Below are 27,417 nucleotides of genomic sequence, written 5' to 3' on the forward strand. Positions count from 1 at the left end.
GTATAATATTGAATACATATTGTTATGAGCATTAAGATTATTAAGTTTTCAGTAGGCAGTATATACTTGCATACAGGGTAGAAAAATGCAGTATGTATAGAAATGTATACAGAATTATTCTTTAGTTAAAAAAAAAATCCCTGTCTACCATTGGCTCTCAGTTCTCTAGTTACACTTTCTAAGCTCAACTATGTCACTTTTTTGTGTATTTATTTATTTAATAGATAAACTTTTTAGAACCTATCGTATACCAGGTACTGTTCTAGATGCTTAGGATAAATGAATGAACAGATGAAGATACTTGCTTCTTTGGCGGTTATATTTTGCTGGGGGAAAGACATAAACATAGTAAATAAATCATACAAAATATTAGAGGTAATAAGTGCTATGGTAAAAAAAAAAAAAAAGAAAAAATTGGATAGGATAAAGGGGCTATTAATAGTGCCAGAAAGGAGGGTGCAAATTTTAGTTAGGGTAGTCAGAATAGGACTCATTGAGGAGATTTTGTACTTGTATACATTTGGATTATTCTTTTAAGTAGCTACATAGTTTTCTATTGGATGTACATAGTTTATTTACTCAGATCTCTAGTTATTAATTTTTATCTAATCTTCTGGAATTGAAAACAACTACAGTGATGTTCCTTGTGTGTGTTATATGAGCACATGTGTGCACTTAAAATTTTACTTACTTTTATTTTGACATACTAAGTTTTTGTGCTGTCAAATCTCAATCTTTGTAGCTTTTTTTTTTTGGCTTTTAAGCATGGATTATCATATTAAGATTTATATGTAAACCTATAGTTTTTATAGTTTGATTTAAAAAATAATTATTTAATTTCTCCTGCACTTATTTTGTGTATTTTGTTTGGAAATCTTTGCCTGAGGACTTTCCAAACAGCTAATTGGTTGTGGCAGGACTATTAATGAATACTTTTTGTAATATGCCTCCCACTGCATATTCAGTTTTTATGTGCCACAGGGTCATTTTCTGGAATTGATGTGTGTGAGGTGGTTGACAGATGTGCTGCTGGCTGGGTGATCTGGAGAGAAGGCTTTAGGGGGGGAAGAGGATGGAGGCATATGTAATGTTTTGACTAGAGGAAAGGCTCAGATTGTTCACTATGGCAAGTCATGTCAAGGAACTTACTGACTTTGAAGGTCAATTAGATGATAATTGGCTGGCTTGAAGTTCATTTCTTTGAGCATAATTTAGAGTGATCTGTAAGACATTCCAAAATAATTGCTGAAATTATGTTAAAGGTAAGGAATCAAACCATCAAGTGGAAACTAAGGAATTTTTAAAGAATTCCATAAGCCTGTAATTCAACTGATGAAAAATTACTAATCTAAAGAGAATGGAATTATTCATCAAAATATTAGTAGAGAAAGATGTCAAAGCTAGGAAGTTAAAAAAACTGAAACGTCAATAAAATAAAATAATGTTTGAATTAATAAAATATTTGGAAATAGGGTGCTTCATAACAGAGTTGATCTTATATAAAAATAATGACAACGAAAAATTCATAACTAATGGAGGCTGGGTGAGCTTGGCATAAAGAAATAGAAAGGGAAGAATTAAAATTTTGGTTATAATATTGGCAATGGCTTTGTCTTCCATATTAAAGGTGACAGGCTTAGCTGAGATGCTTCAAGAAGTTGGAATAGCTTCCCTAGGACTCTTGTAGTCTGCTTGGACTAGGATATTGGCTTCGAACCCTGGGGTTCCTTGAGACCCTTTCGGAGGTCTGTAAAGGTTTTCATAATACTAAGTCATTATTTACCATTTCCATTTTGTTGACGTCTGCACTGATGGTGCAAAGCAATAGGAGGTAAAAACTTCTGGTACTTCAGTATAAATTAATGCAATGTCACCAAACTATATACTACTAGGCATTTTATTTATCACTGCCATACACTTGTAAAGAAAAAGAAAAAAGCCAGTTTCAACTAAGAATGTCTTTGATGGAGCAGTGAAAATTATTAATTTTATTAAGTTACAATTCTTGGGCATATGTCTTTTTAATATTTAGTGTGATGCAATGGAAAATTCACATAATGCTGCATCCCTAAGTACTTTGTCTTGAAAAGAAGTTGTGTGATTACTTGAGCTGAGAGCTGAACTGGCCCCTTCTTTTATGGCACACTATTTTACTATAAAGAATGATTGACAGACAAACCTTGGTTAGTCAAACTTGAGTATTTGGCAGAAACTTTTTTGGGAAAAGAACAAAGTGAACCTCTTACTCTAAGGGAAATAACTGACAGTATTTGGTGCTTTCAAGCAAAATTTGAGCATTCAAGTAAAAATTAGAATTTTGGAAACCTTGTTATCTGCAACTGTAAGTTTGAGAGCTTCCTAAATACTTAATGTCTTTTCTGATGATATTTTTCTTTCTGGGCAAAGATTTCTTATGGCATTATTAAACTATTTAACATTTTTTCAAAATATAAGAACTAGTTGGATGAAATATTACATCCTATAAGCTTCATATACCTTATGAAGGTATACGGAGCTTCAATGAGCTGCGCTCATTTACAGACTGTATATAGTTTATCAGGTATTTTTGCAGCTTATTTTTTCCAAAGAGAAAAATCATTTGTGAGGAATCCTTTTCTTGTTCCAAGATAAAATTGCATGCTTATATTTAAATTCCTAATATATTTAAAAGAATAAATCTAATATTAAAAGGTATAATTAAAAAAATAATTCAGACTCTTGATCTGAGAAAAAATGTCAATTGATAAGCATCTCAAAAAAATTCAGGTCAGTATTTAAATATACCATTTATTTGAAATGCTACCAATCCATAAACTACAATATAGATATTTTTCACATGTGCAACTATAATAGCTAGAATTAACAACGGACATGACATTGCACTAAAACAAAACAAAACAAAAATTAGAACTTTTATGCTGAACTCTAGAACAAATCTGTGGTCAGCTAGAAAGGATGTATAATGTACACATGTGATGCTTTTTATTTCTTGAAGAACACCCCACCAAACCCAGGGTCAGATCACTTTTTTGAAGACAGTGCCACTTTTTCTTCAAGGTTACACTTACTACCTGAAAAGAGTTGTGACACCCATGTGATATTGATGCCTGTTGTTGGAGGTTCCTAAAACCACCCTCAGTTTCGGTGATTTTCTAGAGGGACAAACAGAACTCGGCAGAGCTGTTACACTCACAGTAGCAGTTTATTATAGCCAAAGGACACATTAAAATCAGCTAAGAAAGAAAGTGCATAGGGCAGAGTCCAGGAGAGAATAGATGCAAGCTTCTAGTTGTCCTTTCCCAGTGAAGTCACACAGACAGTGCTTAATTCTCTCAGTAACAATGTGGGACAACACATGTGACGTATTGCCAATCAGGAAAGCTCACCTGAGCCTTGAGGTTTAAAATTTTTATTAAGGTGTAGTCATGTGGGCCTGGCACCCCCTTGTGGCAGACCTTAGTTACTGCATCAGTTTGACTTCAGAGGTGGACCAAATCCCCCACCATAAAATCATATTAGCATAAATGATCTGGCATGGCCCAAGGTTCTCAGTAAACAAAGACACTCTTACTGGGCAGGATATTTCAAGGGCTTCGAGGTTATCTCCTAGGAGCTGGGCAAGGGGGAGATAGGCAGTTTAGACAACCCAAGCCTACCTTATTGTGTAGTGGTGATATAAAGAATGTGATATTTTGATATTATAAAATAAAACATGTTAACACCTGGGAGATCTTCATAACTCAGTGACCCAACATTACCAAGTGGCTATTGCATAATGCTACAAAATACGCATGAATAAATGGTACACCAGTGGATTTTAATAGCAGAATGGAACATTTATAGGTGTGGTTAGATTGTACATTTTATTTAACTTTTAAGTAGCTTCATTGAGTAGCAGTTTTCGTAACCTATGAACCAAAACAATATACAGCAGCTGATTGAATTCAGAAACAGATATGAGAATCCAGCTGTCTTCTATTAAGTGAGCTATGAGAGTATATAAAATTTAAAATAAGGCTACTCTTTTCACTAAATGTTTTTTGGAAATTATAGTTATATAAGGAATATGTTTTCTATATTGACAATATTGACTCCACTATGTTAATTTAAAATTAATAGTAAACATTTAGAATGTACTCAGTTTTAATTTCTATTAATATTGATAGAAACTACCTACATAAACACATTTCTTGGGGGTCCAGTAATTTTTTTAATATGTGAAAGGACCTGGAGATCAAAAAACTGGTCTAGAGGTAATAGATGGGTGAGATGAACAGCTAAACTAAGGGAAGGGTAGGCTTGTAACTGGGATCTCGGAGATAAGTGCAACAGGGGTTTGAATGTTCTCATGAATCTTTAGTTCCATCTCTTTATCTGTTTGGCCCTGTCACCTTCATTCTTTCTTATTATAGACTGGGTCTTCCAAGTGGTGGAAAACCTAGCAAGTAAATAAACAAAAACCCTTTCTTTGACCTTGCTTCCTGTAGCTTTTGCCTTCAGAAAAAGACTGACTGTCAGTTTCAGCGTGAAGAACTCTGCTTGGTTCAGGTGCTCATCATGGAATGATCGATTTTGACTAGGCTGCATTCTTCAAAGAAAATGAAAGCTTTCTCGGAAGTGGGGGAGGAGGAGTATCCAGAGGGTGGTGTGAGTGTGTTTTCCCCGAATGGGATGGGTGCTGAATAGGCAACAACCAAATCAATGTCTTTGAGTGTCAGCAATTTGTATAAATTGCCAATATTGTGAAAGTTCAGAGTAGGAGAGGCTGGGGGTATTGGGGTATTCAGGTGAGGGAACTAATATTTCTACTCAGTTTTTCTACTGAGAAAATAGATGTGACTACAAGGCATATACTAGATGATTTTTAGACTTGAAACATCACTTTGGGCAGAATGGTCTTTGGAAGATTCCTTTGAGGGGTTGGCATTTGGGCTCAGCCTGGAGTCACGGTGTCCCCTGGAGGGAAGAGTGATAAAAGATCTCTAGAATGCAGGTGGGAGGGCAGTGCAGCTTGAGGAAATAGTTTGAATGAGAGAATGCAAGGCATTCTCCATGTGGATTCCAGTAAGGGATTATGACTTGAGAATTTCAGCGTAGGCAGGAATTTTTGACAAATTTGTTTTTCTTGGCCTCCCACCTGTCAACGCCTACCATGCTGAAAGCATTGTGCCAAGGGCTAGAGTAGAGAATGTGAAGATGACTTAACGTGCCCAGTGTCCTCAAGTACTTTTCAATCTAATGGAAAAAAGAGATGTGAAAATGACTAACTATATTACAGTAAGATAAAATATCAAAAAAGAATATAAGAAATAAGCTGGTAGTATGATAGAAGAAGATTAATTATGCCCAGAGGTTCAAGGAGATAGCATGTGAGGTAGGCATTGAAGAATGACATGGATTTCCATAGGCAGGCAATAAGGGCATTTCAAATGAAAAGACTAGCATGATCAAAGGGATAGAGACTTCAAAGTATGTGCTTGATGTGTTTAGGAAGTGGCAAGTAGTCCTGTGAAGACTGGAAAAGTCATAAGAATTACTGAATGTCATGTCAAAAGTTCGGATTTTATTCCATAAGCAATGGGACCATTTCAGTTTTTGAGATCTAGTTTCAAGCATAGCTGTTTGGGGAGGTATTATTACAGATGTATAAGGAAATAGAAGAGCAGTGAAGCTAGAAGACCTAATGCAGGAATTACTACAGGACATGATGAGGAAGAATGTTGACAGTGAGAAGGGAAAAGACTAGATAGAAAAAAGGGTATTGAGAATTTGGAATTGTTAAGGCTTTTTGACTAATTGGATATGAGGTAAACAGAATAGAGGAATAAGTCAGAGGTACTGATGAGAGGTTTCCACTAGGTTGAACCATATGTAATTGTTTTTTTGACCTTAAAAAACACAGCAGTATATAGTTTTACCTAATAGCTTGGGTGAGTGGATTGATGTGTGACATAATTCAAGATGAGAAGCAGGAGAGAAAGAAGAGAAGGGATGTGGGAAAGAATGATGAGGAAGTCTTTTTTTTTTTAACATCTTTATTGGAGTATAATCTTTGCACAGTTATAGGATGGGTTGAAATAGAAAGAGAAAAAGAGGGCCTGAACGACAGTAATTGGTGAGGTTGGAGATGCAGTATGCGAGTTGGCAGTAGTGTTATGGGTAGAGAGATAGGAAGGAATCAGTGTTGCTTTTGAAGTTTTGAGTCTAAACACTAGGAAAGACGCTGGTGCCATTAACAGGATAGAGGAGTAAAGAGGAAGAGGCGTGTGTGTGTGTGTGTGTGTGTGTGTGTGTGTGTGTGCGTGTGTGCGCGCGCATGTGTATGTGTTTGTAAGGATAGTTGCTGATATTTTAGATTTGGTATAGTCATCTTAAGGTGAAGCTTCTTAGCAGGTACTTGGTAACTTAGGCCTGAAGCTTAGGAGGAAAGCCAGCTTTAGGAAGAACAATTTGGGAATTATCCTCATAGAGAAGTTATAATTTGAGCTGAAGAGATACTGATATTTCTATGAGTGAGAATAGAGAAATAGAAATTTCTGAGGGGAAAAAAAACCCATAGAAAATACCTTAATTTTAGGATGACTTTTGGCTAAATTGCATAATCTTTTCACCTTATTTAAAAAAATGTTACATAGGAAAAACATTTTGAGAAAGCATAGGGAGAAAGCCTATGTCTAAAACAGTGCCTAAACATAGCAGGTGCTTAAAAAATATTTGTTGAATGAATAAATGCAATTTGTCTGGGATATAGGGGACATAGGAGAGAATAATGGACTTACGGTGGAGAACTTTGAGTGCTGTGTTCTAATACCTGCCCCCGCCCCCCCACCTTGGGTTATTGCTGGGAGCAAATGAGTGGATAGATCTGAGAATATTTTGAACTTTTAAAATGTTCTTTGAGATACATTTCTCTTTGAGGTACCGAAAGAAGTTCAGCAAGTAAGGTTATAAATCTAGTCTAATTCAGAAGGTTATATTCTTTCCATATTATCTGATAAGAATTAGGCTTGCAAAATATATTTTGAAAGTTTAAAGTATTCTCATATTCCCATATCTGTATATGAATTTTTTTTGGCCTTTGCTTGTCTTTACTTTTTCCCTCTGCCAGTGACACCTTTCTCACCTTCTCAGTCCCTTGCTTTCTCTGAATTAGTTGCTACTTGGCTTGTAGGTTTCCGTTTAGCCATCAGTTTTTTCAGGAAGTGTATACTAAAATGCTAAGACTAGTTTTTCCATATACCCCCGCATTCTAGTACTTGCTGTATCAGATTGCAGTTCCCTGATTTGTCTGTGTTCTCCATGAGACCTATGTCATGGAGTTCTGTGGTATTAACTTGTTTTTCTACCATGTAGCCCAATGCTTGACACATAGTTTGCTGGAGATGGATGAAATAAAAGGCCATGCCAGACTAAAGTTTGCTTTTCAACTTCAGATTCAGTGTTTTAAAGGTATATCTTAAAATACAGGTTAAGAAATGTTATAGTTGCAGTACGTAGCCACTGAATCACCATACCCTCCAAAGTTTTAGATTGAACATTGTGAAATTAAACAAAGCAAAACAAAAAAATCACAGTGTTTCTCTTTAAGTAGAAAAACTACCCTTCAAGATAGTTTACAACTATGTTGCAGTAATGCATTCATTGGACCAGATGGTCACAAGTCATTTCGTTGCCCTCTTTTCATGTACTTAGTTACTGATATGACCCTGTAATTGTTGAAGTTCTAAGAGAAGGTCAACTGTAAGAATTGGTAGCTTTTTTTGAGAAATGAAATTTCACTGATATAAGGGCTAGAGGCTGTGAGGTAGGAACTGATGTTAGCCTCGGGCTAGTAAGTATTGTGCTTTTCCTTTTTTTTTCCCTTTGTTTTTTTAAATAAATATGTTTGATTAGTGTATAACATTTTTTGGAGAGGGTGTGGCTCTTTCTACTCTTCATTATCTGTTTTCTAGGGTGATGGGAGTTAAGGTTAGTGAGAATGAGACTATCTTGGTCAAGTGTACTTCAATATAAACTTATTTTAAGTCTTTACTGAATTTGTTACAATATTGCTTTTGTTTTATGTTTTGGTTTTTCGCCTGTGAGGCATGTGGGATCTTAGCTCCCCTACCAAGGATTGAACCCGCACCCCTGCATTGGAAGGCAAAGTCTTAACCACTGGACCACCAGGGAAGTCCAATATAAACTTTTGATTGCATAAGCATTGTGTTGTTGGTCCCACCTTTAGTATATTAGTCTTTCAGTAAACTGAATTTTTGCGTGGATGGACATGTAACAGTGTTGTTTCTTTAAAAAATACTCCCACAGAACTTAAACCTTCTTTGGACCCTGTAAATATGTTACCTGTGGCAAAAGGAAAAACAGTTTCTTTTCTTGAGCTAATTTGATCTGAGATATGTAACTAAATGCATAGACAAACACACAGACATACACACATACTTCTTATTTGCCTGAACACACAAATATACTCAAGATGTCAAACATACACATGAATATTTCTTAAGTAATGCAGTTGGTCTAAGGGGCACTACACCTCTTATGCTTAGTCCAGTGGTTGTTCAGGTGAATTTACTAGTGACCAAATTTTAGCCTGTCTGCATAACAACGTGGGGGGGGAAAAAGACAATAAAATCATTTACTATAAGGTATCTTTACTTTGCCTTCACTTTAAAAAGTCAGTTTATTTTTCTTGACCACCAGCTCAGACTGTATGACTGTGGGGACTATATTAGTTAAAAAGAAATATGGAGGGCTTCCCTGGTGGCGCAGTGGTTGAGAGTCTGCCTGCCGATGCAGGGGACACGGGTTCGTGCCCTGGTCCGGGAAGATCCCACATGCCGCGGAGAGGCTGGGCCTGTGAGCCATGGCCGCTGAGCCTGCACCTCCGGAGGCTGTGCTCCGCAACGGGAGAGGCCGCAGCAGTGAGAGGCCCACGTACTGCAAAAAAAAAAAAAAAAAAAGAAAAAAAGAAATATGGAGGTTTCAGGAGATTTATAGTAGTTTTAGCAAATGTTTTTAGTATATGTCTTAACCAGACTGAAATAACCAATTTAATTTCAGAAAGGACAGCATGTGTGAGAAAATATGATTAACATCTTTGAGAGTTACAGAAAAACTTTAAAAGTTCATGGTATGGTCAGGCACACAGAGTTCCAGGTAATTCAGGTGACAGGAGATTGTTTGGCAATTAGATTTCTGCACTTACGTTTCTCTCTGAGAACTACTGTGCCTGTCAGTGACATAACTAGGAAGAAGAGCATAGTGGAAAGTAAAAGTGATCTGCTGGGAACTTCAATTTAGTTTCCTTTTTAGACAAAGGAAGCTTGTTGATGGTAGTGCTATTTTAATTGTTTTCTACTGTAGTAGACAGTTTCCATTTAGTATTGTCACGTTAGTTTTAAATAATTGTGTAGTTTGAGTTGTATCTGTCTATATTCACACCAGGTTGCTTTCTCATTTTATAGATTTCTATATTATTCTACCTGATTAGGAGAGACTAAAAAACACAAAGGTCCTCCCAAGGCCCCTTAAATATACTGCACCAATGTACAACATGTTTATAAAAACATTCATGTGATTCCAAATTTAAAAGTAAAATGATTCCTGCAGCTTGTCCAACTTGTCTCTTTTCTTGTTGACTTACTTAATACGTAGTTTCATCTTGGATGTTTTATTTTAGATAAACTGATTGTGTAGTGTCTAAGAAAATGAAATCAAGAGACTCCATATCTGTCTGTAAGATTTCGCAACCAAAAATTGCAAAACTAGCTGAGAAAAATGTATTTACTTCTTAAATTTCCTGCTGTTTCTTTTCCCAATCTTCCTTGAAAGACAGAGAGAACAAGAGAGAGGGATAGTTTACTTTTAAATAGAACATTAGATATTTTATTATTAATTTAGGCAAATTTAAGTCACAGTATCTCAAATGCATATTGTCTTTGCCATTCCTCCAAAGAATATATCCACATTGGGGAAAGAGTGGGGCTATTTGAGGGTTTCCTTTTAGAATTGCCAGAAGTGGAAGAATTTCTAGTTTATGAATACTTTGGAGCTTCCAATGTCAATTAATGTGTATGATCTGTTACTGTTCAAAAAAGGCGCTTTGGAAAAAGAAATTTCCTCTTAAAAATCAGTGTTTTAGCAGAAATGAAGATTGGTTTCTCCCGTTCTCTTCCCAAAATTAGATGCAGTGTAAACAGGACTGGAAGGTAGGAAGATAACAGAGGCTTAGGTGATCTAATCATCCATTATGCAACAGTATAAAATTTGATATTTTCATTGATGAAGCTGAATTAGCCCCATAGTCTGTGTATACTGTATATAATTTATATATATATATTTTTATATGTATTAGTTCATTTATAATAATATCACACAGCCTTCTATGAAGCAGGTACTGTTATTATGTGCCTTTTTTAGATGAGGAAACTCAGGCTAAGAAATTAAGAAATTTGCGCATATTTGTACAGCCAAGTGGCAGAGCTAGGATTCAAACACAAGCAGTGACTCTGGAGTCTTTACTCTTAACCATTATACTATACAGCCTATATAGTGCTTTTTCAGTTTTGTTTTTCTTTGAAGGAGTTTAGGACAAATATTTAATGTGTTCTAAGGTTGAGATGGAGATTATGTTCCCTTTTTTTACAAGTGATAGTAATGAGGTACAAAGTATAGAGACTTGACCATAATTATGGAGGTTTCTGATAAGTCCTAGTCTCACCAGTCAGCTTAATCTCTTCTGAAGACGTTTAGGAGGTATCAGTGCAGCCATCCTATCTGTGCAGATATTTAAAATATTCTTGTTAGTATGATTCACCTTGATAATTTGAAGTGAACAATAAAGATAATTCAAGAAATTTTAAGTTTTGATTAACACCATTCAGTTTTTTCCTAGAACAGCTGGAGACTTGTAACAATGGAATGTTTTGAGGATCACGCTCAACTACATATGTGCTCATAAGCCTATTATTGGATAATTTAATTTCAGTTTATAGTCATAATCAAGAATTGACATGTTTTTCCTAATGTGTTCAAAACTTAAGAGTTTTTGGCATAAAAGGAATTACTAATAATCAGGAAACAAAGTTGTTTATTAAGATTTATGTCTCTGTCTTGAACTGAATACCTGTTTTAATGCCAGAATCTTATAGAAAGTACATAGATGTAAAAACTGAAAATCACAAATATATAAAAGTCTTTAGTCAGGTATTTATTATAAATTAGTTATTGTGTAATGCCTCATGCACCTTTGTGTATCGTCTTATGGTGAGTTCACAAGATGAATGAGATTAAAAAATCTTTTAATCTTGACATTTTGACACACCAGAAATTTAACAAGTATCAAGTATACAAAAATAGGTACTTTGTTTAAAATTGTCCTTAATTTTGTCTTTGTTCAATGTGTAAATCTGCTCTGTGGGTTAGCTCCACTACTTAAGGTAATAAGGAATGTACCAGGTTCACATTCCAAGGTTGTCCCATATATTTTCACAGTTAAATAAACTTCTAGCCTAGAATTTCAAAATATTGTCCTGATCATCTACCATTAAATTTTAGCTCTTCAAGGAACTTTTAATGATCATTGGTCCAAGCTTTTCCTATTAGAATTAAAAAAAAAAAAACTACAAACAGCTCTTAAAAGCTAAATTTGCTTGTCAGTAGCCTCAAAGACAGTGGTTGAACTAAGACTAGAATTCTAGAAGAATGCAATGTTTATTGTTCTTTCCTTTCTTCCTCTAATACTAATGGTTTACAATTATGTTTTTTTCTATTGAGTTATACTGAAGCTTCATGATTGTTTTTCATCATTTATTTTATTTCTGTCTTATACACAAACTGTCAAATAAATGGGTTGGGTTTTAGAAGAAAATTAACAATAATTCTTTGGGGAAGTTCTAAGTTTTTTTTTTTTAAATAAACTAAGGAGTCAATGTAAGCTTTCATTACAGCAATCTTACAAAAATAGTCATAGTTCTATTATAGTCTTGACTGTCAACTTATGGCTAGATATTTAAGTATATCAATGTAATATGAATGTTTATTGTTTTCCTCTGAATGTTTCAAGTTAGACAAGTACCAAAGGAAAGTGTAAAAATATTTCATAACAATTACTTTGTAGATTTGTTACCATGACCATATGAAAATTCCAGTCTGTTTCTAAGTGTGCTTCTGTTTATATCAATCCACGTGGCTTTTATAGGCATAGATTGGTAGTATGGATAATGCTAGAGTTGTAGCCATGGTATAGCCAGTCATGTAAGCAAATCATCTAGTAGTATGGTAGGTAGAAGATAGTTAAATTGAGAGCAGGAAAGTTAAAGGGACAAAGGTATTATTTATTGGTTTGGCCAAAAAGTTCGTTTGGGTTTTTCTGTAAGATGTTATGGGGAAACCAAACGAACTTTTTGGCCAACCCAGTATTTCCCACATGTTTGTTAAATAAATGTGAAGAGTTCAAATGCGTGGTTATGGAATGGATCATCTTAAGACAAAAGAGAATAATCAGCTTCATATTGAAATAGGAAATTAGAATAGCAGCCTTTAGACAGTGTCATTCTGTTTTTCTATTTTAGGGCACAAACATTAAAATGGAATAAAGTTTTATTTTCTCCCAGGTACCATGTGCCTTGTTATATCAAGTCTTGGTTCCTTAGTATATAGAGAGGTAGTAAATGAACCATTTGTTTCCATTTGTCCATCTTACTCTTATTTTTCTAGGTAGGCATTAGATTGTAATAAATGTTTTTATCTTGAACAGGTAGACAGTCCTGGAGGTAGAGAGATGGGCAGAAATAGAAGAGGTGAATATGTGAGGTGATTAGACCTGAGCTTATCGAACAGATTAAAAACTGAGTAAATGAATTATTTTTGAGAGACTGAGAAATTAAAAACAATTGAGTTAAAATTGGAATGACTGGTTCAGTGTAAAATGTAAATGTCTAAGTTACATGTAGGTATGTAAAATCTGTAGTAGTATGTTTTTCAACTGCCAGTAGTAATTTTATGGTTGCTATTTTTATTCTAATCTCTTAACCTTTTTTCTTAGGTGGTATCATGGAAAACTTGATAGAACTATAGCAGAAGAACGCCTCAGGCAGGCAGGGAAGTCCGGCAGTTACCTTATAAGAGAGAGTGATCGGAGGCCAGGGTCCTTTGTACTTTCATTTCTTAGCCAGACAAATGTTGTCAACCATTTTAGGTAAGTCTTTATTCGTATTATGAGGCTACATAGTGTAGCTATTTTGCTGTAGTATTCATAAATATACCTGCTTTAGTGACATTTAAATAATGGAGAAAGAAATGTGTTTTCAATTAAATGATTTAATAAGTGATTTAGAGTAGATACTATTGAATGCTTACTTTTTTTAAAAAAACAGTATTATTGGACTTTTTTGTGCTAATCATAAGTGTAGTTATCACTTTTAAAGTATAAAGAATTACAAAGAAACTTTGAGTGATAAAGCAGAAAGAAAGGAAATGTATACTTTCAGACCACAGAGTAACAGAAAATATAGAAACAGTATTTTAAGAGTGCAGTTTAATTCATTTTAGCTTCACTGTTCTGAAACTCTGCATTCATTTCAATTAAACAGGCATCTAGATTTTCAAGTACAGATATCAAAGTTTGTATCAATATATTTACATATATTATTGTCTTTGATTTCATTTTTATGGGAGCCATTGAAAAAAATTATCTAGTGCCTGTAAAGTTAACTGATAAAATGATTGTATATCCTTAATTTTCAGATTTTAAAATAGACTTTAAGAGTACTGTCATATCACGTGTAAAATGTGAAATTATTATTATACTCTGTAAATATTTCAAGAGATCTGTAAACTACTTTTAGCCAAAGGAAACTAATTAAAATTGCTATTTTGTCTTAAATATGGAAAGTAAGAAGAGTTATCTGAGGATGGATTTATAAATATTTTAATGAATTATGTAATTGAGGTTTATAAGTCAGAAATGTATTTCATATCAAATGCATACATATATCTTTTCAAAAGAAATAATAACCTCAAGTAATTTGCATATGGTGAAGGTATTAATAAGTGGTATTTTAATATAAGGATGCAGATAAAGGAAAAGTATGAAAATTATCGGTTTATAATTTACATGGAACTTGGTCTTAAAAATTGGTTATAAAGGTTTTTGTTTTACTATATTTTTTTTCCTGTACAAATAGGATTATTGCTATGTGTGGGGATTACTACATTGGTGGAAGACGTTTTTCTTCTCTGTCAGACCTAATAGGTTATTACAGTCATGTTTCCTGTTTGCTTAAAGGAGAAAAATTGCTTTATCCAGTTGCACCTCCAGAGGCAAGTAAAATATCTTTCAAAACTTTATTATTTCATTTTACTAATGGGTTTAGCTCTTGTTCAGTTTCTCGTGACGTTTATTGTTATATAATTCAAGATTTAATTCTGGTTGTAGTGTCAGAGCATAACTGGCAACTTCTTTAAAAAAAGAAAGAGTAATTTTTCTGTTACTTTGTATTTAAGTTACTAGATTTTTTTTATCGTACTGTATGGTGATACCCTAACAAATATTTCTGAATGAATGAGGAGTAATTACTGATATCATAGTGCTAATGCTGAAGTTGCTGCAAGATTCTGAAATGTCTTCGGAATCATTGGAGAAAGGTTACTTTATATGTTGCGTAGTGTATTTAAGATTAAATGATAACTCATATTACCTGATTAAAAACATATTGGTTATACTGTTAAAAGAATTTCTGTACAAACAACAACAAAACAAGATGAGCATTTCCAGAGTTTGGGTATTCAGAGCTTCAGTAAAAAATAGTTTGAATGATCCTACAGAATTTATAACGTGGAGTTTTACTGGCTTTAACTTTGTGTGGACATACCCAATTTGACTTTGACATAGAAAGGTTATCTTTTGTAAATCAATTTTTTTTATGGTTTCTAGCCAGTAGAAGATAGAAGGCGTGTTCGAGCCATTCTCCCTTACACAAAAGTACCAGACACTGATGAAATAAGGTATTTTATGATATAATCTCGTTTATAGGCATTTGAAACAGGCATTTGAAAGACTGAAAATTTGTTGCTCTTGGACTAGGAAGGTTTTGGAAATTGAGGAAATAGCATCCAGCAAAGCATGCCCTTAATATTGAGTCCATTGTTCCTGTCCCCCTGTGTTGGCTTATCTGTTCATACTGTGAATTTGGATCAGAGAGGCCACAGTGAAGATGACAGGAGAAATAACTTAGCTTTCATTAGACTATCTGTGACAAAGTAAGGAGAGTTCTTATATATAATTTGTTTTTATTATTTCTATAGAATTTGATTTATTATATAATTGGATAATTATTATCAAATTATCTGTATCTTTCTATAAGTTTAGCTTTCTGATAGAAAATTTGTTTATTATTGGTAAAATGTTAAGGCTACTTTGAATAATTACTGATTCTGAGTTTACAGCTTCTCATTGAAATCAACAGCAGTATTTAAAATGTAGTGATAACTTTTGGGAGGTACTAAAAATTTCTGGAAATATGGTATTTTAAAAAACAAAGATTCAACTATCTGAAATCTCCAAGTAGGCATTCCATTTTTATATGATTGTCCTCAAAATAACTTCTCATTTAGTTCTTATTGGCACACCTTTTTTTGTGATCTAAGCTGGAAAAGCCAGTGAAAGAAAGAGAAGGGAAAGAAAAACAGCACTGAACTGCAAATTCGGGAATTTTGGGTAATTTGTAAATTCCCAGTGGGATCATCTAGGACAGCAGCTCTCAAAGTGTGATACATGTAACCCTGGGGATCCTTGAGATCCATTCAGATGATTCATAATATCAAAACTATTTTTATAATAATACTAAGACATAATTTGCCTTTTTCACTGTGACATTTACATGATGGTTCAGAAGCCATGGATAGTAAAACTGCTGGTGTCTTAGCACAAATCAAGGCAGTGGTAACAAACGTATATCGTTTTTCACTGCCCCATGCTTGCAGTTAAACAAAAAAAGCCAGTTTCGCTTACGAATGTTCCTGGTGAGACAAGAAAAAATATTTGTTTTATAAATCTCAACCTATGGCTACACATCTTTTTAATATCTTTGTGATGAAATGGGACATACTCATAAAGCACCTCTACCGTGTACCACAGTTCAAATGTCTTGAGGAAAAGAGGTGCTTTGAGAGCCGAACTAGCTGCTTTTTTTTTTTGTGCACATCATTTTCACTAAGGAGAATGACTGACAGGCAAATTACGGTTATTCAGACTTGAATATCTGACTTTTTAATTTTTTTAAAGAACAAAGTGAATCTGTTACTTCAAGGGAAATAACTGGCAGTATTTGTTGCCAATGACAATTTGAGCTTTCGAGGAAAAATTAGTATTTTGGAGACCCTATATTTGCCATCAGGAGTTTGACAGCTTCCTAGATACTTAATGACTTTTCTGATGAAATGGTGCTGATATTGAAGAATGTGATGTTTTGATACTGTATAATGTGTTTATATCTGGATGATCTGCATAGCTCAGTGAACCAGTATTTTCTAAATGATCAATGCATGATGTTACAAAATTATGGCTGGGTAAAAGATCCATTCACAGTGCAAAATAGACGAATAGAGGTTATTAGAATGGTACAGAAAGTTCATTGATACATAGTTTTAGATTCCACATTACAACCAACCTCCAAGAAAGTACCACTAGTCAAGTTTTGGGGTTAATGTAATAGAATATCTATAATTATCTGAGAGGCTATTAAAATACTCATCCCTTTCACAACTACATATTTGTATAAAGCCAGATTTTCCTCGTATACTTTAAGCAAAAAAACCATATAGCAACAGATTGAATAAAGAAATGGATATGAGAATCCAACAGTTTTCAGTTAAGCCAGACATGAGATTTGCAAAAATGCAAGGCAATAACATTCTTATTAAACTTGTAAAGATTATAATTATTTTTCATTTTTTATGTTACCATGTTAATAGGGTATATTATTATTTTAAAAGGAATTAATAAATATTTTTAAACATTTACATTTTAAATTCTAATATGGTAATTATCAATAGATATAATCCAAGTGAATAAATGAAAGCCTGTTAGGGTATCACTTTTTAAAACTGTGAAGGGGTCCTGAGAGACCTTCCAAAAATTGAGTACTTCTGATCTAGGAGGATGAAAATTTAAACAAGAATTAGAATGACAGAAATATGTATGAAGTTATGAGTCTTTTTAAATTTATATATACCTGAGAAGTGTTTTGTTTTTTTTAAAAGTAAAAACATCTGAAGATTAATGAGATTTAATAAAGCACTTTAACCTGTTTTGAGGAAAAATGCAAAATAATGCATAATTAATCTTAAGATTATGATGTTTCTACCAGTAAGCTTTTTATTTTTCATGTTTTTGTTTTTTGCATCATAAAAAGTTTGTAGTATAGAAACAAGTCAAAATTAAAAAAAAAAAATCTTAAGACTGCTTTTGACCAAAAATGAAACTTGTCATTTCTCATTTCTCTGACTTCTATTTTAATGTATTTATTTAGGTGGTTGGTTCCGGAAAGGAACAATTTATACTTGGCTAAGTGGTAATGTCTGCCCCCTTTCAGCTAGTGAAATACTGGTCATTGTTAAGAGTTGTAGAATCAAGGTAGAATGCAGTATTCTGTGCTTATTCAAAAAGAGTGCATCTGAAGCATCGTGTACAAGTTTTTATCCTTGAACTAGTCCAAGTAACAGTGAAGCTTCAGATATTTTAGAGAAAAACAAAGTTTTCAAAGGTATGAGAAGAGATTTACTTACTATAACTTTGGTTTGTGAATATTAAGACTTAAAGGAAAATTTATTTTAAAAATACATATATATTACAGATAGGGATATAGATACAGGGTCAATGGTAGCATCCAGTCAATCTTAAAACCTTAAGCACTCAAAGGCATTTGTTCAAGCCTAAAAGGAAAAGTTCAAGGAATTACTGATGGTTTTATATTGATGACATACATCAACAACTTTTTAATCCTGTGATTGTGTGGAGGTTGAAAACATCTAGATTCCAATGAAAAGAAACTAGATTGTGTATACATCCCTCCACTCAGGTATTGGTAACAGCAAAAACATGCATGCATTCTCATTACGTATACCCCTTGGTACCACTTTCGGAGAAAGAATGCTATACTTGTTGGACCATGGATAGCTGAGTGAAGTAAATAAACCCTAACGTTTTTTATGAGAAAAATGTTACTCTCATAAGCATCTGTGTGATAAGGCTAATTATGCTTATTTAAAATAAACTTCTTCTAAAGTAACCTTATCTTGTATATGTGGAATGAGTTAATATTTAGTTTATGTTTATAATTTTATGTCTAACCTATATCTGAAAGAGTAATAACATTGAAACTTAAATTTTAAAGTTCAGTTTTCTTGTAGTTACACCCCAAAGCCTGTAATATATGTATAATTACTGTTTACATAAATTCCAGTTTGAATCTCTAACAATAATCCAGTGATACAGATAGTATAGGTACCGTTATTAAACCCATTTTATGCATGTCGAAATTAAGATTCAGATAAGTGTCTTTTACATTGTAGATGATGACAGAAACAGGACAAAAATCTAGAGTATTTGACTTTAACCCCTTGCATTTTCCAGTATCATATTATCTCTGTGAGGTGGTACATAATCAATTAAATTTCCATGTTTAAAAATTTTATTTAATTTTAATAACTTCATAATTGCTATTTTCAGTTTCTTAAAAGGAGATATGTTCATTGTTCATAACGAGTTAGAAGATGGATGGATGTGGGTTACAAATCTAAGAACAGATGAACAAGGTCTTATTGTTGAAGACCTAGTAGAAGAGGTGGTAAGTTTTGTTCTTTTCTTCTCCTTCTCAGAATTCTAAATACTTTTTAAATTTTGGAACTTGTCCATAATCAGGGAAATTAGCTATGGATATATTTCTTTTATGAAAAACCTCAATTCATAAGTACAAGTAATTTTTCATTAAAACGTATTTACTGTTGGTAATGCTATTTATTTGTAAATAGCGCAACCAAGCTAGCATGTTTTAATCTGTGGTTGCCAATTTTCAGGATGTTTTCATGAGTTTCTAAGAATTAAAAATGTATTAACATGTGTGCTTATTTGTATCCCTTTTTGTCTTCTTGGTCTTCCTTATAAATGATGTTATGTCCAACTGATCATGGAATCTCAAATGGTTGCACGTTTGCTTTCAAACTCTTTATCTCCCAAATATATGTATAATTTTCTAGTAACCTTGGAAAAATGGAGTTATATTACACATATATTATCACATGGTTCTATATTTTGAATATTTCCCTTGTTTTCAATGTCATCACAAAATACATTATCAGTAGTCTTAGACACTATATATAATCGTGTTTGTGCATTTTTAGATACAGATCAGCGTTCAAGCGGCATATGCATTTCAGATACAGTATTGAGTATCACTGAAACATATTAAACATTGTATTATAGTTTTGGAATTCACTCTTCTCTTTTGGATTTGTCCAGCAGGATGGAATGGTTGTCTGTTATTTTTTACAACCCTCAGAGTGACTGTTTTTAAATTATGCCTTGAACCTGGTAATATGCTGAAATGTGTGCTCTGATTATTGTTCCAGGAGGACGGCAGTGGAGAATATTTTTCTTTGCTATTAATTCTCTTGTCTGCCTATTCTGGCAGCCAGATCTTGATATGTAGCAGTAAAACATACTGAGGAAAAGTGGGAGGAGTTGAGGAAATGGTATGATACGTTCCATACTCATAGTCACATAGTTACTTAGTGGAAGAGCTGGGATTAGAACTAATTCCTAGATTAGAATTCTGTACTCTACAGCAAGAGTGATATTTATTCTGTATGGACAGGAAGTGTTCAAACTGAAGAATCTTAACATCTACATTAGTTTTACTACAAAGTTTCTTAGTAGTATGTTGGATTTTCTTTCTGCTGTAACCCCCCTACTCCCATTATTCTGATTATTTAAAGGAATTGAGGTGTAGTTGAACTTTTCTCTCAAGCTCTTGGAACTCTGGGTCAAATTTAACAAGATAAATTTTAATAAGGATAAGTGAAAGTTATCCATTGAATATAGTGGAAAAAAGAAAACAAAAGCCCAGTTTAAGATAAGGAGACATGACCTAACATACAAGGAAAGAAAAAAAAAGGAGAACAAGTTAACAACTCAGTGTGAGTGAACAATGTGATGTGGCTGTTAAAAATGAATATGGTCATACTTTGAATTAGTAGTGGAATGGTTCCAGGTTAGAATTATAAACAGTTTTTACTTCAGTATTTAGAATAATTTTTCATAATGGTCTTCACTGAAACATAGTGAATCCTTGTAGATTGGAGAGCCATTTGGAGATTGTCTAGATTTCAGACATTTGGTTGCTGGATGGATTTAAGGAAGTTCCCACCCTGAAATTCTAATTTTCATTACTGTTCTCCAAGCATATTTGTGTACTATATTATGTCTTAATTCCAGAATGTAAGCTCTGTGAGGATTTTTGTCTCTGATTCAGTGTGTCCCTGTTGCCTAGAATAATGTCTGGCATTAGCAGGCATTCAGTAAATGTTTGTTGAATGAATGGATGTCTCTATGCCTATTCTTTTCCCTCTTCCTTGACACTCCTGCCCTGCTAAACTGCTTTGTAAAATTTGATTCATCTATCAATTCGACTCAGATGTTGCCCCTTTTTTTACACCCTTTCTTAGGCTAAGTTGTTTCCTCGTGTGTTTCCATAGCACCTTGTTAACTTTATAACCCATTACATTTAAAATTAATTTATTCTGTAAACCTCTTATATAGAGATTAACGCCTTTTGGGCAGGGATAATGCATTTTGTTTTTATGTAATTTGCTTTTAGCATTTTGTAATATAGAAGGCATTTAGCAAGTGTTTGATTTTAATTTGGTTAGATATTTGATATTTGAGTGAGGACCAAATTTAGAGAAGTAAATCCATGTGTACTTAGTTCATTTTTCTACCCTTTCCTTCGTTATTCAGTGGAAACTTGATGCCAGGTACTGTGCTGGGTACTAGGACTACAATTCAACAGATATTCAGTGAAAATTATGTGCCAAGCGTTGTGCTAGTGGTTGTGGTAGTCAGTGTTAACAAAAAATGGCTCAGGTCTTAAGATGCTTATAGCCATGATAATGGAATGAATATCACCTAGTATATCTTAAATAATGGCAATATTAAATAGAGTAGGGTAAAGTTCAAAAGATGAAAAAAGAAGGATGTCTTTTCTATTCAGAGTAAAACTTCATGTTTATGTTTTAGGGACTCAGTGTCTTACTGAGGAGGTAGTGTTTGAGATAGATCCTGCCTAGATGGTTTAGATTTTAACTAACAGGTAGGAAGTAGTGAGTGGAAAGAACATTCTAAGTAAAAAAGAGCAAGCTACAGTGGTGGGAAAATGTAGATTAGCAAAGAAGTAGTTTATGAGTGACCGTGGTATAGATACCTAAAGAGAAATGGTAGTATGAGACAGGAAACGTAGACTTGAGTCATTTGGTAAAGAATTCTGGTTGTAAACTGAGGAGTTTGTGGGCAGTAGAGAGGTACTAAAGGTCTGGTTTTTAAAATTTGTTTATTTTTGTTTGGTTTGGTTTGGTGTTTCTTAATGCAGGGCAAAGTTGCAGTTGAAACTGATGAATCCAGATTGGAGTGGTGGGGTGGGATGGGGCACAGAGATAATTATACTAGTTGGCTGTTGTTAATAGTTTAAGAAAAGAGAGGAGAAGGGCCTGGATTAGCGTAATCACAACAAAGAGAGAAGAGGACTAAGGGGGAGAGTTTTGGAAAGACCTTTCATGAATAGAAACACCTTTTCTTGTATATACATAAATAAATATGAAGGTCAGGGTGTAGATATGTTTTAAGATAAGATTTTATTAATTTTAATTAAAATATATTAATAATTACATAAAAACTGTCTTAATGTCTTTCCCTTTAGGGCCGGGAAGAAGATCCACATGAAGGCAAAATGTAAGTCTGTGTTAACTATTAAAGGGGAAAAAAATATATTGTAAACTTACTAATTGGAAAACTTTGATCTAAAAATATTTTAAAAGAAAATTGATACTTCTTGAGCTGACTTAAACATTTTTTTTTATTTGGCTTGAGTTGATTTCTAACTATTTTCTTAAGGACCTAGTGATAATGAAGGTGGCTTATACCTACATATAACTCTTATATCACCAAACTAAAGACTTTTTGATAAACAGTACATTAATAACATTATGAATGTCATAATTCCTCACATTTTTTTTGGTTTTCTTATTGATTTATTCATAGTGTTTCTTGTTTTTATTGCCATTATCTTTTATGTACTTTATGGTTCAGTTTTTGTTTTGTTTTTTTAAAGTCAGAGAGCTTTTCCCCCAAATTATGGTTCTTTACCATATTAATAAGATTCTGCAAGGACTTTATTTTCATAATTTTTTCAGGCTGATTTTAAGTATAAGGGCTAATTCAAAGACCAGGTATTACTACACCTACTACTTGCCACATTCTTATTTTATATTCCTACTGTTTGCTACATTTTTCTCTTATATTCCAGAAGTTATTAGTTGCTTTTATGGGAGATCACTCCACATGGTGTTTCAGCTTTGCTCTAATTTTATTAATGTCCTTGAAGATATTTTTTAGTGTCCTTCTCATCCCTCTTGATATTTATTTGTATATGTTTTCTTTTAAAGGGCTTAACTTCAAAAAAATTTTTTTTCTTTTTCTTTTCTTTTTTAACATCTTTATTGGAGTATAATTGCTTTACAATGGTGTGTTAGTTTCTGCTGTATAACAAAGCGAATCAGCTATATGTATACATATATCCCCATATCCCTTCCCTCTTGCATCTCCCTCTCACCCTCCCTATCCCACCCCTCTAGATGGTCACAAAGCACCGAGCTGATCTCCCTGTGCTATGCAGCTGCTTCCCACTAGCTATCTATTTTACATTTGGTAGTGTATATATGTCAATGCTACTCTCTCACTTCGTCCCAGTTTACCCTTCCCCCTCCCCGTATCTAAAGGGCTTAACTCTTAATCCAAATTCTGTTTTACTCATATTATTTTAATAAACTGTTCATCTAATATGTTTTCAGTGGAATATTTTTTCTTTCCTTCCTGTCGGCAATTATGGATGGAATTTAAGGCTTGCCTCTTGAGTGTTTGCTTATTCTGAATTCTAACCATTAGAACATGAAAACAAACTGAATACTCCACTTTCAGTCATCTAATTTAGTTCCCACCCTTTCTTAAGTGGAACATATGAGATTTTCTGAGTTCATTTTCCTTATTGTTCTGTGCAGCTGCAAAGTAGGCTTCATCAGTGAGACTGTACTTTGTTGATAGTACTAGTTTGAAGTCTTCTCACTACCTATGTGAGGAGTTGCAAATTCTAATTAATGTTTGGAGGAGGCATACAGATAATGTAAGCAAATGAACTGGATCAGGTGTATATATTCCCATTTTTCTCAAATTACAATAATCTTGATCTTTCTTATTTTCCCACTTTGATAGCGATCAAGGAACATGGAAATGTTTGGCTACTGTAAGAAAATAACACTGCAAGTGTGGTAGTAAATGGAAACTAACATTTACTGTTTGTATCACAGAAGACTGCAGGAAGTCAAAAACTAGACAGTGTTTGCTGGCAGTGAGGTGACCGGTCTAACTGATGTGTAAATGTGTGTGAGTCTAGTGTTATGAAAGCCTCCTGATTTTCAAGAGAAGCAAGAAATCTATATTTTTATCCCTATTTAAAATAATACCGGGCTTCCCTGGTGGCGCAGTGGTTGAGAGTCCGCCTGCCGATGCAGGGGACATGGGTTCGTGCCCCCGTCCGGGAAGATCCCACATGCCGCGGAGCGGCTGGGCCCGTGGGCCATGGCCGCTGAGCCTGCGCTCCGCAACGGGAGAGGCCACAACAGTGAGAGGCCCGCGTACCGCAAAAAAAAAATAAAATAAAATAATACCATAAATTCTTTTTAAAAAGAAAAGAAAAAAAAAGAGAGGTCAAATACCAATAAACATTTAAAGCTATATCCAGTTTTCTTAAAAGGTATAAATCCCAGTTTCACTGGGAAATCTTTTTTTAAAATTTAATACATTTGTGATCATTCCGTATTCTGAACTTGATAGTTTTCAACTTATTTGGTATTTAGCATAAGCTAAATTTGCATTGTTGGTTTATTTTATGTATTTGTCAGCTCCTTCTGATTTCTTAAGGTGTTGACTGGCAGTGAAGCATCCTCAGTAACATCCCCGAGTGCCTTTTCAGACTAAATAGATGGTATAATTTTAGCTGTGTTCCTTTTCAGCTCCATATTTCCATGACACAAGTACCAAGTCCTGCTGTTTTTATCTTCTAAAATATGTCTTGAATGTGTGCCTTCTTCTCAGTCTTAAGCAACCATATTCTAGTTCAGGCCCTTTTCATCTCGTACTAGGACTTTGATGTAGCAATAACCTCTAAGTTGGTCTTGCTTGACACTTTAGTCTCCTCAAATCCTTTCTTCTAACAGCTAGAATAATCTACCTAAAACATGTGTCTGACTGTATTACTTTCTCACTTAAAATTCTTGCCTGATTCTCTTTACCTTAGCAGAGTCTGAAAAGATCTGATCCAGGTCTTGTGTCCTTTATAAGCCCTATCTCTTGTCATTTCTAGTTTTATATTCTACTCTCCGGCTTGTAGATCTTCAAATGCTCAGTACTGTTTTTCTCCTTCGCTCAAGCTACTTCCTAGGCCAGAATTCCCCTCCATTGTGTTTGGTTAGTGCCTATTCTTACTTAGAGACTTAACCTATTTATCACTCTTCCCAAGAAGTCTTCTGTTATCTTCCCCCTTATACACCCTACAGAATTGGTTGCCCTTCTCTGTTATTCTAAAAATGCCCTCAGCATGTACCTATCACTGCGCTTTGTTATATTTTCTACATTCTTTTTATAGTTATACAGTATTTATGTTCCTTTTTCTTACTAGAATGGGGACTTCCTAAGGTCACAGTCTCATTTTTCTATTATTGATACAAACCATGTGCTTGAAATATACTCATTTTACATGTGGTAATAAATGCCTGAATGAGGAAACTCAGATCCAATCCTTTCAGAAAGCAGTATTGCCAATTTGTTCTCTAAACGCTATTTTTTGCCCCCTCCCCCTTTCAGATTCCCCTTTTCTCCTTTATTCTAGCTATAGAGAAATATAGAATGGGCCTTCGAGGTCATCTAATCAACTGTCTACTAGAATATAGAAATGTTGTTTTAGCATTTGTAGTAAATGGTCATTTCAGCTGTGTTTGAACGCAGGATGGCACTTTACTGCCTTTTAAGGCAGCCTGGACTGCTCCAGTTATTGTATACTTGTTTTAAATGATTCATAATTAGCTTTATGAGCCTCAGGAAATCTGAATTAGTGAGTTAAGGGTTGGAATAAAGTTAAAGAGAGAAAGTAAAAGTTTAACATTTTATTCATGTGAAAATTTAAAAATTCAGTTATATTTTATACTCTGACCAGTAATAATATGGATAATTTAAAACAGTATGAACAGCCTCTAAACCTGTAACATTGGATTTTAGGGCATTTATATATTTTAGTCTTGTAGTATTTTTACTTTCCAACTTGTTCTTTAAGCCACAATTAAAAATAATTATAGACCCTAAGAATATATGGCAAAGTGGTAGAGAGGTAATCTAGAGTTGTCAGCTTGGTATTAACATATAACACGTCTTAATCAGCAAGATAGATAATAGTCCTTCAGATGAGAGATTTTAAGTAATTACTAGTAATTAATTTTTTAAAACAGATATATCATTTTAAGGTAAATTATTTAAATACTTTAGTTATTATATGCAGTAGATTTTGACTATAATGCCTTTTATAATAATTTCTAAAGGCTTATTTTAAGTATGTAGAACATTAAATATTCTAGCAATCTGATATGATAGGCCATTAGCTCAAATAGAATTAGTAATACTAAGTCATTCTTTTCTTTCAGTTCTTGATGTTGGTATCTATTATTTCTCATCATTCAGTCTTATTTTCTGGCTTTCAGTAAAGTATGAATCAACCATGTTGATTTGAAGAGAGAACTTATAGAGAAATTCACTTTGAGAGAAGTATGAGAAAAATTAATCCACTAATTTTTTTTCCGGGCAGTTCTGGTAGGCTCTACCTCTACCACTCCCCCCTCCTAATAAAAAGAAAAAAGAATGCTAGCTATGATGTAAGCTTAACAATTTGTCATTATCAGAATTAAAATCATTGCTGTTTTTGTATTGGTAATTAATATGGAAATTGTAGTTAATAATAGATAGTCCCTAATTTTTCTATATTTTGTTGAACTTAGGCATGTTTACAAAGTGTAGTAACAAATGTAAAAGGAATGAGGTCATTTGATCAATTGCATTGCATTTATTTCATTATGTCAGCTTGAATTAAACTTGTGTTAGTTGTTTAGTTTTGATGGTATAACAGCAAAAAAGACTTTTGATTTACATATTTAATATATTCTTTTTTCAAGATGGTTCCATGGGAAAATTTCCAAACAAGAAGCTTATAATTTACTAATGACAGGTATTTATATATTCACTTTCCTTTTCTAATGTTGTTATTTAAAAAGAATAAAAAAGTGAACCAACCATTTATCATGTATTTTGCCTTTAGCATTCATTTGATATTTATGTATATTGTAATTTCTTGCCCAGCATAGATAAATTGCTGTTCTTGGTTTTGGGTGTTCTTTAGTTGAAAACATGCAGTATAAAATTCAGTGCAGTGTGTTTTCCTTCTGCACCAGGCCCCTGTATTCTTCCTTAGAAGCAGTGCCAGATGAATGTTTTTTCCAGAAGTTTCATGTCTGTCTTTCTTCCTCACCCCTACTTACCCCGCTACACATACCCCCCCACACGCTCTCACAGGAACATACAACACACTTTTTTCATGTTAAGATGTATTTTGGGAAATCATTCCGTATCTGCATATATAAATTTTCATTATTCTTTTTAATGACCATAAGCTTTCCATTGTACAAATACCATAATTTATTATCAGTCTCTTATAGAGGAATATCATGTTGTTTTCATTTTCTTGCTGTTCAGGTGCAGCAAATGTTCTTGCATTTATCTTTGTATACTTGTAGAATTATAAAATTGGGCCTTATTTAAAATATGTTGATTTTAACATTTCCTAAAACTGTGTGGTTACAGAGATATGCAAAATAAAAATTGAATTGTACTGTGGGTTTATTATTTAAAACAAAAACTATTTCATTATCACTTATCCTAACTAAAATTTAAGACTGAATTAATTTAGTTACCAAATATCTCTTCAGGAAACCGTACTTTAGAAGGATTTGAGAGAAGTTAATAAGTAATCTGTAATTTAGAAGTCTTAG

The 27,417-nt window shown here is 33.6% G+C and overlaps 1 protein-coding gene across 4 annotated transcripts in view; it reads left to right on the forward strand.

Annotated features, from left to right (window-relative positions):
* RASA1 (RAS p21 protein activator 1) overlaps nt 1–27,417 on the forward strand; it is a 108,843-nt gene that overhangs the window by 36,654 nt on the left and 44,772 nt on the right. For all 4 annotated transcript variants that reach the window (XM_073802277.1, XM_073802275.1, XM_073802278.1 and 1 more), the window contains exons 2-7: nt 13,046–13,198; nt 14,187–14,326; nt 14,940–15,006; nt 18,731–18,848; nt 21,972–22,003; nt 26,545–26,597. In XM_073802277.1, the coding sequence (XP_073658378.1) occupies nt 13,046–13,198; nt 14,187–14,326; nt 14,940–15,006; nt 18,731–18,848; nt 21,972–22,003; nt 26,545–26,597 (563 nt within the window). The remainder of the gene's footprint in view (nt 1–13,045; nt 13,199–14,186; nt 14,327–14,939; nt 15,007–18,730; nt 18,849–21,971; nt 22,004–26,544; nt 26,598–27,417) is intronic.

The sequence above is a fragment of the Tursiops truncatus genome, chromosome 3 (assembly GCF_011762595.2).
Source record: "Tursiops truncatus isolate mTurTru1 chromosome 3, mTurTru1.mat.Y, whole genome shotgun sequence".
NCBI classification, from domain to species: Eukaryota; Metazoa; Chordata; class Mammalia; order Artiodactyla; family Delphinidae; genus Tursiops; species Tursiops truncatus.